General features: G+C 40.4%; 1 protein-coding gene across 1 annotated transcript; it reads right to left on the bottom strand.

The window, feature by feature from the left end:
* Positions 1 to 7,722: 7,722 nt before the first annotated feature.
* pcolceb (procollagen C-endopeptidase enhancer b) lies at positions 7,723 to 16,105 on the bottom strand. The gene is made up of 9 exons (XM_007551319.2): positions 15,976 to 16,105; positions 14,782 to 14,890; positions 13,119 to 13,377; positions 12,802 to 12,926; positions 10,829 to 10,965; positions 9,899 to 10,734; positions 9,726 to 9,806; positions 8,992 to 9,162; positions 7,723 to 8,082 (listed from the first exon to the last, which is right to left on the bottom strand). Exons 1-9 carry the CDS (start codon positions 16,059 to 16,061, stop codon positions 7,952 to 7,954), a joined length of 1,935 nt encoding a protein of 644 aa, XP_007551381.1. The 5' UTR covers positions 16,062 to 16,105; the 3' UTR covers positions 7,723 to 7,951.
* Positions 16,106 to 19,320: the final 3,215 nt, after the last annotated feature.

Genomic DNA, 19,320 nt, shown 5'->3' on the forward strand with positions numbered 1-19,320 from the left:
AAAATGCTTTTTTCATTTTATACAATAGACACCATGTGCTTCTTTTATTTAATTTAAAGTCAAATATTCATATTTTTAAAATAAATCTTAATGGATGTTTCTTGAAAGTTTGATGTTCCCAATTTTAATTGTATGTTCTTAAGCACCGTCCAATCCGTAGAACGCTATGACTGCAAAGATTTTTAAGCTGGCCTGTAATTCCTAACCAAACTGCATATGGATTACCAGAAAGGTCCAGTCATCATAATCAGACTAATAACTTCCGTTTATCTGCTTAAACCAGTAATTCATGGTAGGATTAAACTGCTGACCAGATATGTGGCTGTAGAGGGCAACTGTATTGTACCAAGTAGAGCTGACTGACCAGCTGTGTGCTGATGAGCTGATGAATTACTGCAGTGCCATCAGAGAAAGTGCCCTCTGCTGCATCCCCTGCTTATTTGCACCATAACCTGTTTCACACATTAAGGAAAAAAAAGCTCGCTCCATGAAATATCTGATTATTCAGAGTATTAATACAGCTGATGTTGGACAGAAAACTTACCAAAAGCATTCTGACCAGAGAACACCGAGCTCTGCCTGGCTGCAAACGTTTGATAAGACATGCTAATTCTGCAGCATTTGTTTATCGGGATTAGATCCCAGTCGTCTTCGAACGTCAAACAGGCAGCTGGTTTTATGAGCCATCGGTGTCCGCCAACATCTCTTCACTTCTTTCGTTCTTTGACGCAAGCATTTGTTTGATTTGTGCTTTCCTTTTGTGCAAATGTAAAAAAAACAACAAAAAAAACGTTCTAATTCATTTGATTTGAATATAATCCAGTCACGAATCCTAATTACAATACAGAAAAATGATTGTTTCATTTGATCACATCGCTGTGGTGTCTAAAAGTTTGGCTGCTTAAGGATGTAGATTGCAACTTTGCAGGCACCCCTCATTCATCCTCAATGGTATTTGGTTGATTGCACACAGTATTTCTGATAAGAGGATTACAACGTCACAAAATGAAAAGCCGAAAAGTTAAATAACCAAAATGCTACTTTTGTTGATTTACGACTGCTGTCTTTTTCTGCGATAACAGTTGCATCTAAGGTGCTCATCTCTTTCCACTGTTGCTCCATTCTGGCTCTGAGTTTGACTGTATTGTGTTGTGTAAATGTAAAGTGGACCCTCAAATATTCACACTCTGATAATCATAAATTCCTTTATTTTCAGAGGAACTGGAGTCCAAATTATCCACAAAAAATGGTTTACTCACCTATTTATTTTTATTTATTTTTTTGTAGAGGACGTCTAAGATATTAAAGAGAAAACAAAGTTTGTTAAGCTGAAAAACCTAAAGGGCAAAGCTACTTGACAGAAGCAGGTGTTTGAAAAGTAACCAATCCTGGAGCACCATTCATTTTCCTTGTTGCTGATTGGCTGTAACCCGATGAGCTGAGATTGGGAAGTTGTTAGCTTCTGGTGTAGTGCAAATAAAGTCTCAACTGTGTGCATTACTGTATATTATGGTAAATTTGGTGTCTGAAATATTAAAATGGCCAGTTATAAACATTTTAGAGGGTCTCAAGTATTTCTGTTTTTTGAGCTATTTGCAATAGTTTGTTGGAATTGGTGCCATAAACTTAAATAAATCATCATATACAGTTTGGAGTTATTTAATGAGATAATTTAGGTCCTAGTGCTCATCTTAAGTCCCTAAATGCAGAGTTTTACAGTCTACAGTGGGACATAAACCCCCTATGTTAAGACCAGTGCTTTAACTACAATTAATTTGTAATATTAGGTTTTATCTTTTCTGCGGGGTTTTTATATAAAGAAAGATGCGGTCATTGTTATGGCTAATAATATTTTCTTTTATAGCCAAGCATTTAATTTAAATTTTAATGGGACGCAGGAAACTAGCTAGCTCGATTTGCATAACTATGACTTGCTGCCATGCGTGACCGCGCATGCAGGCGCGCTCCCGTCACTAGGAGGTTGCTCTGTCAGCCAGCTACTGCACGTAAAGGAGCGGCTGTCGATACACAGACGACCCAGAAGAAACCAAAACTCTGACTGAACTGCAGGTAGGTTTACGTCCTTCCCGTGATTTCCTTACGGGGTGACTCTTACCGGAGACTTTCCGCGGCCGGACGCTGACACAGAGGCCGTTTTCGGGGGGTGCGAGGCGGTGTGAGTTTTTTCCCACTTTCCCACACGATGCCAAAGAGTGAGAGGCGAGGCCGCAGTTTGAGGATCTCTGCGCCCATTTCTCTGCGCTCTTTTAAAAATGCGCCACGAAACTGAACAAATATCAGTATTCATTCCCTTCTACGTAGTTGATTTCTTTCCACATGATGCTGCTTGTTGTTAAAGATAAACAAACGAGAGCTTTTTTGAAATTGGATCAGGCTGATCGGGGTTCACACACTCCCTCCACTCGCTGTTGTTCTGCACTTGGTCTTGTGTTATGATCACCAGTCAGACTGGTTATGGGAATGCAGTCTGACTGAACGTTATTATTAGACTGTCAATCTTGATACCAGAGAAATGTTTTTTATTATTATTATTATTTTTGAAGAGTAAATAATAATGGTCAAACACAACGTTGCACCTGAAGGTTTTTAAATAGTGTTGGAAAAGTTATTTGTGTGCCAGGGACCAAATGAGAGTTTCCTAAGTTGTGACGTCAAGCATTTTTATTTAAGGATAAATATTTTTTTTGTCTGTTTTATTTATCCTTAACTTTTATTTACAAAGTTTTCATATGAAAGCAGATTTTTTATTTATTTATTTATTTGTTTTTTTGTTTTTTTGCTATTTAACCTTATTTCTTGCAAATTTGAGTCCTAACTAAATTGCTCCTTTTCTAAAGAAGAGGCACAAAGAAAAGCTGCAATTGCAACTTAGCATTTCTGTCCCATGTGACTTATGGAGCACATTTTGATGCATCACTTGGAAGGTGTCCAAAATGTACAAGAACAACATTGCTTTGTGAAATGTTGTTTATGGTTGAATGTGAACATTTTTTAAATTCTAAATCCTCGGCAGAACACGTCAACACATGCAATCACTTCCAGCAGTTTAGCTTTTCCCAGTAAAAATACATATGAAACTGCCTTTACACAGTGCTATCTAGAAACAACCAGTCAGAGCCAGGAGGCGGGTCTAAGCGCTGTCAATCACTGTCTGCAACAGTACCTTTATTTGCTTTTAAAGCCCTGCCTGGGCTTCCCCAGTCTTATCTCTCCGAGTTGTTGCAGCCTTACTCACCAGCCTGCTTTGCCAGGTCAGCTGATCACTGATCTTAAACTCATTTTTGTCTAAAGTAGTTTCATTTTAGACTTTAAGATGACATCCAAGATGGCAGCCGTTAAGGACAATTTTTGTGGAATATCTCAACTATTAATGGAGCTAGACAAATAATTTTTTTCGTCAGATAATTGTATAGCCTCGCCACATTAGTCAGACTCTGCAGGCATCTTCAAAAATGATCGCCATCTTGAACTTTGAAACACACCGCATGACAAGCGGCATGTTTTTAAAAAGAGCGGGCCTTGAAGGTTACACCGAATTTCATGCTTGCATCATCATTTCATCTTATGAATTGCGCAACAATCCACTGCGCTATTTGACAGTTTTAAAGGAGTATTTGCACAGATATGTCGCAATAAACGGACCTGTAACCTTTACCTGATCTCCAACATTTCCTTCTCTGAGGTCATTGCTGTTGTCTTGCCATCCTGGCACAGAGTAGCACACCCACACAAGTTTTTGCTCCTGAGCAACAAATGGATAAAAGTTACAAAATCCTACAAAAGTAGCAAAGACATGCAGGTATTTTTATAACCCGTTAACGACCAGACTGTGGTGTTTAAAGGTCAGCATGTTTGTTTTTTATCATTATTATTCTTGTTCATGTGGGTTGTACTGTCTGAGTTGTCAGGTTTGTTGTGGTAACGGATGAAAATATCCATCAGCGTCACAATTCCTTGTTGACCTCTGCAGGTTAGCGTCACCGTCCCTGAAAATGAACTCCATGAAAGACCCCCATCCTGCTGTACTGGGTGAGATCCTCTTTCCCCGAGAGCTTAATGGTTTCTGTTCGGATCTGAAAACTGACGGTCCACGTTTTGTTTCTTCCTTCCCTCAGGAGTCTCAAAGGTGATTCTCTGCATCATGCCCATTGCCTACATTGCAGTCGGTGAGCGGTTGTACATCTTCCTGTCGGCGTCGTGTTGCTTTACTGTGCTTTCTAAAAGAACAGCTTTTTCCTCTGTCCACTAGGGTCAGTATACCTCAACGACTGTCCAGTCCAGCAGAAGATCCCCATCTACCTGATCGTGTCGGGGGTCTTCACCATAGTCCTCAACCTCCTGTCTTGCCTCCCCAACACACGGAACACCAAAGAGAGACCGCGGACGACGGCGGGCCACGTTGTCACCGTCTGGAACTCGCTGGTGTCCTTGTTCCTCTTCTGCTGGTTCATTACGGGTGAGCAGCTTTTGTTATCTTTTGTTATCTGGTGCCGAACACAAAAGGAAAGAAATGATGTTACCGGTCGTCTGGTCAACTCCTTGGTTAACACCAGAGACACTGGCTGCTCAGTGGTTTAAGTCACATTACAGCTACCTGTCGTCATTTTAGGTTTTCACTAGTTTAAATTGACTAAATTTAAAATATGATGTCACATTTGAATTATTGTTGTTTTTTTATATTTGTACATCCTTAGGCAAAATCCTTCCTTGCTTCCTTAACACACTGATACCCAGGTTAACTTTTAGTTTTGGAACAATTTAATTTGAATTTTTTTTTTTCAATAGGTTTTTAATATCCTAAAAGAAAACCTTTTCAGACACTGAATAATGTGAATCATTACATAATGCTACTGGTTGCATCATATGTAACCAGGTGATCTTTTACAAGGAGTCTCATTATCAGAGATTTTAACTTAACAAATGAGTAATAAAATGTCAAAATAACATTTATGAAGACCTTTAGAAACAGGAAGTCATTCCAGTGTTTTTTTGTTTGTTTGTTTGTTTGTTTTGTTTGTTTTTTTCCCTCAAAATTGAAGCAGTCGCTCCGTTTGGATTTTCAGTCTTCAGTTTCGTCCTCAGCCCAACTGGTTCAGTTTTCTTTGTCGAGATGTCGTCACCTTCTCTGCATTCAGTTGTCCAGAAATTCTCTTAACACCTTTTTTTTCAGGGACAAGACAAACATACGAATATCTACAATTACTGAATGTCTAAATCATTTATCTATGCAACTTCTGGAATACATGACGCTGACAGGAAATGAGACAGAGACTACAGAAGATCATGGTCTATTGTCCTAGAAAGACTGACTACAATGGTCGCATTGTGAGAGTTTAAGCCACTCCTCATCAGAAATGTTTTTATCTTGGCTGAGAAGCTAAAAGGACTGACCTGTTGCTCAGAGTCCTCAGATGAGATTAAAATTTGCAATTTATTCGTAGAGCTTGGAGGAAGGCTGGTGGTTTTGGGAGTTTCATGAGCCAGCCTCTGTAATCGTCATAAATAGCGTAAACATTTGAAACGCATCACTCTGTGTCAAGAACCGCCATATGTTACTGCAATTAAATGTTTTTATCTCCCGAATTATTATGGTTGCATTTATCAATGCTGCAAAGCTGCATGTATGACGCTTCATAAACTTGACATTGTGGGATAAGCCTCTTGTAATTATGCACATTGACCACTAGATGTCGCCCTATATTGTAAATATTTTTCTTAATTTACTGGCACCATCCACCTCTGATGTTTTCTTGTAAAAGTAAAAGGGACAGTAAGACTCTGTGAGGTTTTCTCCACTTCTGTGCTTTAACCTTCTGCAGACGGTGTGACTGGAATCACAGGCTCAGTCTGTCAGTCCTGTGAATGCTGCAGCTCAGTGAAATATTGATCTCTATTTATGGTGATCAGTAGTTCTTCAGGGGTTTTAGCATTTGTCTTTGAGCGCTTCCCGCTCTTTTTCATTCCCTCTCTCTGCAAAGCATACCGATATTCAAATTATTACTTTTTATTTGTTCATTAAATGGCACCGGTTAAACTTTCAAACTGCAAGCATTAAACATGGTTTTCATGAAGCTAATTGATCATAAGTCTTTAACAAATCTCTGAGCCTTTCATAAAGCAGCTGGACTTGTACTTATTGTTTATTTTTATCCGCTTGATACTCATGGTTGACTTTCTCTTGTTAACCTACTGTATTTAGCTTATCTCCATACTTTTCTTCTCACTCTTCTTCCCCATTTTCCACAGGCAACCTTTGGATCTACTCGGTTTATCAGCCTGAATACAATAAGAACGCTACCGATACGTCACGCTACTGCAACAAGACGCTCTACCTGTTCGCCTTCTGGAACACCACGCTGGTCTACATCCTGGTGATTCTGTTCGTGCTCACCGGCTGCTGCGTCCTCTTCTGCTTCTTCCTGTGCGGCCGGGCCGACCCCGACGACGACGCCACCCTGCAGGCCTGAGAGGGACCGCAGAGAAAACCTGAGCTGGGATGCTTCTCGCGCGACTGGAGCTGGAGCTCATTGGCTTCTGTTGTGCCAGCTGTGCAAAACAACTTATTATAATGATACAAGTTTAAAAATGAGAATGAATATTCAGTTCATTGATGTTTTTTTTTTTTTTACGGCTGTTCAATCTCTGTGCTTCTCAACCCTTTATGCGTTTTAACACTGGCTGTGTGCGCTTTTGTTCTTTTTTGCTGTATTTTGTCTACCACTGTGAATCAATGAATGAATGTATTCTGTTTATTTGGACTGGTGGTGGTGAAAGACATGTCTGGTTGGGGTGTTTACATCTTATTGAGCTTTTTACAAGGATCAAGAGGAAATCATAAAAGATCTCTTTTAATTTACTGCTTGTGCTCCTTTATTTTGCTCCGAAGTCTAGGTTGAAACAAGCGTCAAATCTTACTGTTCAGCTGTATTGTCAAATATATTCTGTAGCACATTTAAAATGTTAAGTTAAATAGGTATATAATGTTTTTTTTCCCCCAGTGTTTGACAGCTTATTTAGCTTTTATGTTTGACATTTACAGGCGTAATTAGTAAGCTAAAGGTACACCGAGACGTAAGATGAATGGAGTTGACACATCTGACATAAGTGATAGCAAGTCACCCTGATGACAACACTCTTCAGAGTAGAAGTTGTTATAGAGAAAAGACCGGCAGGTTTCAGTGTCAATGAGTGAAGTCAGAGGAAAAAACATTAAATAGAAACTCTGCTATGGAGATACAGTGCATCCTAAAAGTATTGTTCTAAATTGTATTAAATGATTTTCAAAACTCTAAAAGCTCAAAACTGCAGAAGTTTCCACTGATCGTCTTCGAGATGTTTCTTCAGCTTCAATGGGCTCCAGCTGTGGTAAATTCAGTTGATTAGATTGGCTTGGAAAAGACAGATATCTATATAAAGTCCCACAGTTGACACTGCAGGTCTCCTTTAATCTCAGCGGAACGATCCCGGGTCAAATAAAGATCAAAACTGTTTTAAACAAAAGGGGGTAAAAACACACAAACCTCTGTCATTGTAACCCCACTTCTCCATCACATAGCAAACAAATGCTTTTTGTTTTGCAAAGAGGACTTACTAAAAATAAAACTATGTAAATGACACAAACTTCCTATAATGAACTCTTACTTTTATTAAATGTGAGCCACTTTTCTCATCTCATTTGTTAAATAAGACTTCAACAGCAGAAATATCCCAACAACTGTGTTTATTTTTTATCAATAACATAGAAATTAATTCATTTCATTAATACATAATTTACATACAAAATACAAGATGAAATAACGATGAATATTTAAAAACGTGACAGCCGTCCATTAGCAGAAATACGTCAGAACTTTGCAGGATGTTATTTTTTTATTATTGAAACTTTTGCCAATCTTCGCCAGACGTATTTCTCTGCTGTGAGACCGTGACATTAGCACGGTTTGCGGGAAAGGATTTCGAGCGACTTGGCGTGTGCAGGTTGATAAATCAGAGCAAAGTTGGACGGGTTCAGCTGGCCGTTGCCCTGGTTGTCGACCGTCCCCATCAGCACGTAGTTCCGACCTGAACGACAGAAAAAAAACAAGTAAAAAAGAAAAAAAAATGTGCAACTGTGACAATATTTCTGGGCTTTTTACTGCAAAACACAGGGCGTAGTTGGCTAAATTATGGACCGTATATTTTGGAAATGGCTCAAGAATTTATTTTTGTTCTCTTTTTTTCTTATGATGTCTTTCTGATTTAAATGTACAGGGAGCAGAAGGAGGCAACGTTCAAGAAGCAAATGATCACATTTGTTGATTTGTGTACTTTGCCGACATGTTTCTTGGTTCCCTTCTGTGTTTTGACACCCTTTAAAAAAAATTTTATCCCGAAATTGCATATTTTGTGTATTAAAATTTCTATTGCACTTACTTCTGTAAAACTTGAAAAAGTCTGTAAAAACTGATATTGACCATGCAGCAATCCCACTGCGGATTTTTATTTTATTTTATTTTACATTAAACATTTTTTAAAAGATTTTACGAGGAAAGTTTAGATAATTGAACTGGGGTTTGTTGGAGTAGGTGTTAATATTAAATATCTTACTTTGCTGAACAACCTCAGTTTGAATAAATAGGGTAAACATCTCACCAGAGAGTTCAACTAATGACTTGTCACTGAACTTCCTGTGTAACTCTTTTCTGGCCCAAATTTTTAGGCCCTAAACTGAAAACATGTCAGTAAATTTATTCACTATTTTTGTCACTTTATTGACTATCAGCTGGTAAACACTTGAGACTTAAAAGCAAACCTTCGTTTAATGTGGTTTTGGGACACAAGATACTGTAAAAAGACTAAATCAACACCACCTAGCAAAAACATCTGACAATGCTCGCCGCTGTTTAACCAAACAACAGCTCCTCTTATGTCGTATGAAGTACATATACAAAGAAAAGACCGTCACAGTCAATGCATAGCTCTGCGTCGTACCTTTGACAATCCCAGGGCATTTCTTGCAGGCGGACCTCAGCGTGACTGACTTGATGGGTCCCGATTTGTTGATCTTGAGGCTCCCCGCCTTATAGGCTTTGATCAGAGACACCTCCAAAGTCGCTGAGCCACTTGGATCAGGACTCAGAGAAGTCACCTTCCCTGTAATCACTGTATGGGTGAACAAAGTGTTAGAGGAAAAACAGAAATGGCCAAAGACTTTAAAGTAGACAGATGTGTTTGCTAAGCAATAGCCTTTCTGAATTAGGATGTTTATCTACATTTCTAGAATGTAAAATGGTAACTTATACCCTATAATCTATTTTTTAACAGAGGGAAAACTTTTTTTTTTTTGGAGAGGTGCAGAATGAAGCAAAATCTTCCATACCATCCTTGATTTCTTTCGTGTTGGCTTCTAAAAAGTCTAGCTTTTGTGTAATTTTTTAGAACAGTCTTGATACCTAGAGGTCTTTTCTCTCACTGATGTTACTAGTTATTAGAGGGAACAATGTCCTCGTTATTTTCACATTTCTGCAGATGGGTTTCGCTGAACAAGCCTCACAAGTTTAATTTTTAAAGTACAATTAGATAAAATGTCCAGAGATATAAAAGAGGCTAAACGTCAATATATCTTAGTGAAGAACCTGATAGTTAAAAGGGTGTCCTAATGTTTGTTTGTTTTTTAAGCCAGTAGACAAAAGATGTTTTGTGAAGGAGCTTGAGTTACTCCTCACCAAAGTCATGTGGGCAGAAGTTGGATTGGAGAGTCCCTATCCTCGCGCAGGGTTGAGTACACAGTGGGTTGAGAGGTGAAGCTGCAGGAAATGTTCACACAAGCACAAACATGAAATACATCGAGTAGCGTCCTCACTGACACAGGTACAAAGTGCAGCTCCGTTTCATTCACCTGTCATGTTGACAGCAGGCTTTTTGGTCACAGTCCTGCTCGGCTCTGGTTTAGTTGTTGTTTTGGGCTTCACCTTCGGCTTCGCCGTCGGTTTCAGTCCAGTCTTTGGGGTCGGCTTCACAGGTTTGACTCGAGATTTCATGGTGGGCTTAGGTTTCACCCAAGGTTTCCGTGAGGGTTTGACCAGGATTCTGGGTTTGAGTGTTGGCTTAATTATTTTGGTTTTGAGTGTGTTTTTATCCTCAGGTTTAGCTGTGGGTTTTCTTAGGGGCAGCTTAGGTGTGAGTTTTACTGGTTTTGGTTTGGAGGTGGACTTGACTGCAGGCTTGGGAGTAGGTTTGCGGAGCGGGGGTTTCTTCACCAGTGGAGTCCTTGAAAACGGCTTTTTGGGGGGTTTGGGTGTTGGCTTAAAGCGGATGCCAGGTCGTGATTTAACGGGTGGTTTTGCAGTTGGTTTAGATGTCGGTTTGACAGGTTTAGTAGTCGGCTGGACAGGTCTAGTCGTTGGTTTTGGTGTTGTTTTGAGAGAAGGTTTAATCGGTTTTATCAATGGCTTTTTAGTTGGTTTAGGTTTTGGTTTTACAGATGGTTTAGGAGTTGGTCTTAAAGCTGGTTTGGTGGTCGGTTTAGGTGTTGGTTTGGTGGGTTTCCTTGGCTTTGACGTTGGTTTCTGCGGTCTGGAAGTTGGCTGAAGTTTGTAGATGAAGTCACCGCCAGCTGTGGGTGTGCGGGACTCGCGGGGCACACTGGAGTAATGTGCCATGAACCCATCTGAGGTCACACTGAGATCCGACACAAACTGGACAAGGAGCTCGTTGCCATTTGTCACTATGGTTCTACATAAAGGTTGAGAAAATGTCATTGAAACCTCAAAAACGCATGAGTTAAAATTACTTAATTTTAAAAGTGATTTCTTAGCAAAATTCTCACGCCGGCGCTCTATCTCCGCAGAACTTCCCAATCCTCCTCGAGTCATCGGTCTCTCCTCCATTGAACAATGCCACGTAGTCGTAGCGACAGTATAAATCAGACTCCAAGTCCAGCTTCTCGAACTTCACTTCAATCACCTGGAAGACAGATGGCAACGCAAACCGTAAGCTTTACGACAGGGAACGATGCAGGAATGTTTATTCCTTCCTGGTTTTCATGAAATGAGCACAGTACAGCCACAGAGAGGTGGACTTGGAGGAAAGGGGAAATACAGAGGGGCTTTTAGCTCTTTCTGTCGCCCTTGGTTACTCCCCCCTCCCCATTTCCTTCAGGTCAATCTCTTAGTTCGCATGAACACACCTGCAATAACTCAATGAACTCTTTCATTTAACCTGCATTACCAGAGCCACTGTCACGCTTTTCTCTTTCCCATCTTTCACAAACACACATCCATATGTTAGTCAGTGTAAATTAGCAACTGTGTCTCCTATTGATGGGCCTGTTTACTCATTTCTTGAAACTTTCTCTTGCAGCAGGAACCTAACCTCGAACAGCATATCCCGCTGCATGTAAAGTCCAACTAATGTTTAAGTTGCTGCATGAGATTAAAAAATTGTCACTCAACAATTTCAATGCTTAATATGAACCTTTTAGCTGCGTTAGGTCTCATACATTTTACAGTGCATCTGTGTCACTGAACTCTGCAGCAGAAGTGTATGTATTTGAAGCAGAAACATCCACAGAAAAGTACATTTTGTCCATTCTTCTATGCAAAACAACTCAAGCTCAGTCAGATTAGAAGTAGAGCATTTTCAAGCCTTACCACTGATTTTCAAATCGATTTAGGACTTTGACTGGGACATTCAGTCGTAGGTTATATTCCACATTGGAACATTATGGAATAAAGTAACCCGACTTTAAGATCACCGTAACGTTCAAGGGGTATTAATCCTTTTGCAAGGTTTAATATGAAACAAATTTCAATTCAAGACTTTAATATCTCTATGGATTTTTGTGAGTTAGCTAGCAGGACCACCTAGCATGATATTGGCTGTCTACAATTTATTTAACATCTGTCATGAAATCACTCTAGCGGACGTTATTTCCTTTTATTTTAACAGTGAGCCATTTTCTGCACACTTGTTGCTAACAGCATGAGCTTAGTTGGGTGTGTTTCCTATAGAGTTTAAAATGAAGGAAGGCTGCAGAAATACTGCCACATTGACTGTACAGTAGAGGGGGAAAGGTATCAACAGTCTGCAGGAGAGATTATTGCAATTATGACCAATTTTTGTGTCTGAGTCAGCAAACCTAAAGGTAGAAAATTACACTTAAGCATGACTTGTTATCCACAACAAATCAATTATTCTACTTTATAACTGTAAACACATACTTGCAACTTCCCTGTTCTCATTGTCATCAACAGGTCTTAAAAAGGCAAAGTTAAATCATAGATGTTTTTTTCAGTGAGACAGAAAATATACTGGCAGCTTTAAAAATTATTTAGTTTTTATCTTAGGGATTGTCAAGAAAGTGAAAAATGTAACTGAAGAGTCATAAAAACTACTTTAAATACCTTGAAACATCAAGTGTTTTTTTTAAAAAGAAACACCTTCAAAGGATTGTTGAATTAAAACACAAAATTAAACACCTGTATAATTTTGGAGAAGTTTTCCTAATGAAAAAAAAAACTCCTCTATTTTTATTCGTCTTGATTCAAGTTTCACCCAATCAGCAGCAAACATGACTACCTTCCCGGACTTCAATGGGGTTCATGAGGACATTTGATCGTTCAAAGATGATTCATGCTGTCCATTTTTTTAAATTGCTTTTCTGCTGGATAACACAAAGAACACCAGGGGGCGCTATCATTTTTAAACAAAGTAAAAAAAATAAAATAAAAAAATCCTTCAAAGTTAAGGGGTAAGTTAGTCACATTACCATAATTAGTCAGTGTATAACGATCAGCTTACATTGCTCGGCTCGACGGTGATGTGCCAGGAGCAGCTGATACCTGCTGGGTAATTCGAGTTGGGCCAGTTGGGCGTCTTCACAGAACCCTGTGGTTTGGTCAGACGGCCTCCACAGAACTGGTCCTCTGTGAAGTCAAAACAGGAAATGCTCTAGCCCGAGCTAAATGCATGCACACATCGCGATTTGACGGGGCGGTGGCTTCGCTCCTTCAAGACGATGAGATTTTAGACAAATTATAATTTTGCACGTCACAAATAAAACAACAACATTTCCAACCGTTAAAAGTTCAGCAGATAAAAAAAAAATAACTAAGAACCTTCCATATGTGGCTTGCCCGCGTTGAAGGAAGCGAGAAATCCTCTCCCTCCGGTGGCGTCATCAGACACCATCTCCAGCATCATGGTGTTGGAGGTGGAGATGAGAGCGCCCGGCCTGAATGTCCCACAGAAACGGCCCAGCTTCTGCACCAGGCGCGAGTGACCGTTGTAGACGTCCAGGTAGTCGTAGCGACAGGTGGGGTCAGCCTCCATGTCGAAGAGGCGGAAAGACAGCATGACCACATGGCTCTCTGGGACCTGGTGAGTTTGGAGGGGGCGAAGAAGAAGAAGAGTTTTATTACATTTATCAGTTATTCAATATCATATACTTCATTCTGGTTTTAAGTGGTGGGAGAAAACGCACACATTTTTGTTATGGAATACAAAATACCAGGATGTGCAACATTAGAGCCGCAAAGGACTGACAGTCTTTTCTGGTTCCACGAGCCAATAGCATGTTCAGGGTGTTGGGAGAAATTCTGGTTGCAGTGGCTGTCCACACCTGGGACAGACTGCAGGTCCAAACAAGTTAAAAACCACTGGGAGTACTGGAAGCACATGAGAAAGAGGAAACTATGTCCAATCGTTCCCAGAGGTACTCTTCACTTGTTATGGTGTATCAGAAGTTTATCAAGCCTGTTTGGTTATTAGGTACAATATGCTACTATCAAGAAGACCTAAGATATTCAAATAAAGCCAGTCAAAAGTTTGAATGTGAGGGAACAGCATCACTTCCATCTGCACCGTCACCTGGAGGATCTTTACCTGTCCTGTCACCTGAAACGTCCTCATCTGTATTATCACATGCAGTGTCTTCACTTTACCTGCAGGGTCCTCGTCTCTCTGTCTCCAGAGCATCCTTGTCCTCAGTCGTCATCTACATCACCGTCATTGTCACAATATCTTGTTTTATGTCATCCAAAAAGAGTTTACATCCATCCTCTTAAGAGATTACTATCTCAGAACAGCCGTCTTGGTCACCTCTAAACCCCCCTGCAACTCCGCATAACCCCATGAGAGGTCAAAGGTGTCCCTCCGCTGTGTCCTCCTCCACTCCCAGTCTTTTTTTTTTTTTCAGAGCTGTCATCGTCTTCAGCATCTGCTATTGAATCTTTAGCATCCCTACACCTCCTGGAGTCCTCAGAGACCTGACATTTCCCCAAGACTTTAGGACTTTGACTTTTCTATAGTCCTTAGACGTCTTTTTTCCTTTACGTCTCCAGTGTCCATTATTTTCTTGGATGCGGCGTTAAGAGATTTTAGGGGCTTGAATAATCAATATGTAAAAGCTCTTGTGTTTCCTGAGGATGTCAAGGATGACTTGTCCACCGACTATTATTGAACTCTCAACTGTTGCTAGGAAACCCCATCCGCTGCTACTCCTGATGCTCTTAAGCCGGTGGTCTCAATCTGCATTCCTTGAGGGTCAGATCCTGCTACTTTTAGATGTGTCCCTTGTTCTACACGTTTGAATTTAATGAAAAAAAAAAATCAGTAACTGAATTCAAGCGTGTAGATCAGGTGGAAAACATCAAAGTCTTCAAGGGCAGAAAATGGTCACCTCTACTCTGCTAACATTAAATACCTTTTCAAAGAATTTTGAATATATCCCTGATGAGAAACAAAGCATCAAGCATAATGAGAAATTTGAAATTCACTCACTGTGATGTACCAGGTGCATTTACTATTGGGTTTGTAGAAACTGGGGAACCCTTCACTGGCCACTATGCCAGAGTCAGTGACCAGGTGGCCTCCGCAGGGGAACATAGTCCTGAAAAAAAAAAAAAAACAGAGACATTTTGCAGTGGACTCCATGAAATGCATCTTCCCTGATCAGCCATACCGAAAAGTTTGGAGGTCAAACTTTGCATGCACACGTCACTAAATGCGCCTGGTCCATGTAACAGTGGCAGCCTGTGTTCTTCGAGGCCGGAGGGAGGTGGAAGTGGTGTGTTTTCACTTGACGCGTGGTCAAATCAGGCCAGCAGCCTTACCGTACGCATAGTGTGTGTGTGCTGTGTGAAGACTGCGCCACAAGAAAGTTGACAGGAGACACACTTTTCTGCAGCAAATAGGCACTTTCAACCTGCGACGCAACAGACTGCTCACACATGGAGCCTGGTGACACACACCCACCACGCCACACTCGGATAAACACACATCAAAAGCTCCACCAGCTCCAGCTTTTAATTTCGCTGCACCCACTGTACGCAGATGGAGTCGTCCACTTCTTCAGCAGTTCGTCATCTTGTAAAATCCATTGCTATATAGATTTGTTGAGATTGCGAAATTTCTGCTATTTTCACTCTTGTTTTATAACGTGTTGTGAGTCCACTGTGGTGCTGTTCGGCCACAGTTGGCTGTACTATCCCAGTGGTTAAAGTCCCTCCCTTCAGACCCTCTGGAGCTTAGCAGCCCACAGGTATTTGTTTGTTACTCATGTTCAATTTACACCCTGTGTGTTTGTGGAAGTCCAGGTTTCGCTGGAGCTCTAAAAAAAAACAACAACAAAAAAAAAAACGACATAAAACTAAACTCCAGAGATGAAGAACTCTGCTAAAGCGTTGCAGCCACCAGATGCAAAGGCATCTGCGAATATGCCCAGTTTAATTACTACATCATTTTCAACATGTGTCATTTTCTTTTATGCAAGTTTACAGGAAGTCAGTTAAGTGCTCCCAACACTAAACCCTTCCATTTCCACTGCACTCCCACTGATCCCAATAAAGGAATCGGGCCAGACTCCCAGTCCTGATCTTGAAAAGGACTTGCCACTTGTGCACACTTGTGAACATTTTGGGGAAAAAAAAAAAAGCTACAAAAAGGAGGATGGTTTCAACAGATATGAACTCTTACCTTGAGTCTGTGTTGTTCTGCCCTTTGGTCCATCCTAAAGCCAAAGAAAAGACAAGAAGACACAGAGTCGATGCCCTGTCCTCCATCCTGCTGTCCTCAAAGAGTAGGAGAGACGGCAGAGGAGGAGGACGGAGGAAGGAGGGAGAAGTCAGGCATAGGCGTGGAGAGTCTGAGGTTAGGAAAGGGAGGGAAGAGGTGGCAATGATGAAAGGAAAGCTGAGTGAAGGTTGTTTGATGAAGGAGAGAGGGTAAATATAAAATGGACAGAATCCCTGCTACGGCAAGTATCCCACATATTTTATCCAGATTACAGCACGTCTATGCAGCTTGCCTGCTTTTCGTCATGTCTCTAGTTGTAATGTAAAACAACGAGGACGTTGTCGTTGATTCTGGGACGGCAGTGACAACAGTAGTAAGAGTTTGTCCCATAATCGACGATGTTGCAGGTTCTCATCCCCAGTCGCGCTCTCCACACAGGTGATCCCGGCGCATGGCAGCCTCAACTCCAGTGGCTTGTCACCATCAGTGTGTGAATGACTGAATGTGGTGTGAAGTGGACACGAGTAAGCCATTTACCACAATGTGTTTTGCAAGTCAAGTGGCTCAAATTAACTTCTTCTGTCCGGTGCCTGGGTTGGCCCGTAGTGAGCCCAGGGTTGGGAACTAGGTTACCTGGGGGCCTGTCAGAGTAGAGTTCCTGCTCCTTTGCATGAAAATGAGTGTACTGAGAGGGCATATTTTCACAAGGCTTCCTGGAATCTCCCCTTTGGACGTTTTGTGATCTGCCCCGGAAGAAAACTGTGTGGCAGTTTTCCCAGAACCCCGTGAACGTGATCCAAGATCGTCTTAGGATCCCCAAAAATATATTCCACAAGGACATGAGACCTCTGTGACCCTATTTCAATCAGATGATGCAGTAACCTAATTTATTTTAGTCGCATTGTAAGTAAAGGTGAAGATGTGAAACAATCTTGTTTAAACCTCGTGGTCGATTTTATTATTTGAAGGAGAGGAATAAATGTAACCCTTGATGTCTTCCTTCAAAATGGCCTTGCACACCTTCAGTCATTTTTTTTTTTTCTGAACTATCAAGACTTCACGTCAGGAGGTTCTGCCGGAGGACAATTGTCCAGAATTGCTAGACCAGAATGATTTGTTCAGAGAGCAAATGAAGTGAGAACTGCTATAAGTCCAATGTGCCAACATTGAAGGACCCTCATCCAATCCATGCGTGGGCTTACCCACATCTCTACCCAAGATCACGACATCCTCTAACAGAAACCTCTTCAACAAACCAAATAGTTTGTGTATTTCTCTGCACGTTGGACCACTGTCACAAGACAATAGTGAAAACAAAGAGTCTAAAAGGTCAGAAGATTGAAATGTTGAAATTTTTGGCTAGGAAACAGCCTTAAACGTAGCCCACTGAGAACCTAAATCTGACATTACAAGCTCGGATCTAACATGCAAAAACAAACAGCAGGAGATATCAAGAAAAATGGACAGCACAGTAAGTTTTGATTTAAAGTGCAAAATTGTTTTCTCGTCAAGAGTTTGAACTTGAAATGCTGCAAACCCCAACATTTGTGTCTCTGCCAAACGTATGGCCATGATTGTATGTGTAAAAACCACTTCACTGCACAGCCAGCTATAAGCAGGACTCTTGTTAGTGCCTGCATTTAGAAAACTTGCTCTTTCAAATACACCAGCAAACCAAAAAAACACTAAACCCTACATAGAGTTAAGTTTAAGAGTATATTTTTGGTTTGCCTCAACAAAAAGAATATTTGACCGTTCGTTCTGCAGAGCAACCGTGAAGTCAGGCACTGATGTTGAACAAGACGGCTTGACTCACAATTTCTTCTCTAAAGTACCTTTAATGTTCTCTCTCGCGAATGAGGTCAGGACTCTTCAGACTAATCAATTCCACTGTACTCTAATCTTTACACACCTTTCCAGTAACGCTGGAACCAAAATAGCCAATGACCAGGCTCAACCCACAGATTCAAGAGTCTAATTGTTGAAAATGTGTGTGCATGCTGAAAAACAAAGATTTACTTTCACTGGAATTTCTTCTTCTTATTCGTAAAATTTTACATTCGACACCATGTTTGTATGGTGTTTGAAGTATTAAAATAGGCAGTTATGAGCATTTCTAGGGGGAGCCTAAAATATTTGCGGATTTTTGCTACTCACAGGCAATTGTGGCCCATAACCCAAGCGAATGCCGGGGCCCACTGATCTTTTGTCACGTTTTCATCGAGAATAATTTAATTCTTTACCCTTAATTTTATTGTGTGGTTCAACTTTCCAATGCAAACCATGGGAAGCTGAATGAAAAACATCTGGCTTTGTTGCCAAGTATGTCTGACCTAACTGGATTTTGGGGTCCTTCTGTGTTTCTGCTGTCAGGTAGTCCAACACTCATAAATACAAAATGTTTATTTTAGAGTACCGGTATTTGCTAAATCGGCATCAATGGAAGTGATCTGATAACTATTTTTATAACATAGGTTATTTAAACTTCTGCATCCATATGGTAGCAACTACAGCTGCTATAAAATCTCTGCCTTTTTATCTCCTGTGCTGAAACCGTCACTTAGAAAATGTTAGACAAATCAGAACCCTGGACTAAGCTAGCCTGCAAGACCATACATTAATTGTCAAAGTAATAGTTTTAACCTATTTTAATGGGCTGGATTTCAGAGTGTAGAGCTAATTAACTTTTATGGCTAACTTTGATGTTAGCCATGACTAAACATTAGCTTACAAATGCTATACCACACCGTTCAGAAATAAGTGAGTACATTTGAAGTTAAAATACCGCCAGAAAAGCCCACTCTAACTCAAATATGGCAGATAAACACAAACGTTTTAATTTCTGTATTAAATAACTGTTTGTTTGAACATCTGTCGGTGCAAATCTGATGAAATACTCTGCACACACAACCTCCCTCATGTTCTAGTGAATATCTGTTAATATCTTAAAGCTGCAGAATGTAATGTTTATTATACATCTAAAGTGGTTTTTACATGTTAAAACTATCACTATATTGTGACAGTATAATGAGTAAGATCTACTAGTAGCATTACATCAATATATTACTCAAGTGTAATGAAGATGCTGAAGGTATATTTTTGTTTCCCGAAACGTGACTCAGTAAATGTAACTTTACTACTCACCTTGGTTTAGAGCTGGATGTGGACATAAAAGCACAGCTGAAATTTGACTAAGAAAAAAAGGGGGATCGGTGCACAGTGATCGCTAGACTTTGTTCACATTGTGTTGGTAAGAAAGTTAACATTGACTTTTGCTTGGTACCTGTGACAAAGTTGCCAAAACAA

Source organism: Poecilia formosa, unplaced genomic scaffold (genome assembly GCF_000485575.1).
Source record: "Poecilia formosa unplaced genomic scaffold, Poecilia_formosa-5.1.2 Scaffold41, whole genome shotgun sequence".
NCBI lineage: Eukaryota > Metazoa > Chordata > Actinopteri > Cyprinodontiformes > Poeciliidae > Poecilia > Poecilia formosa.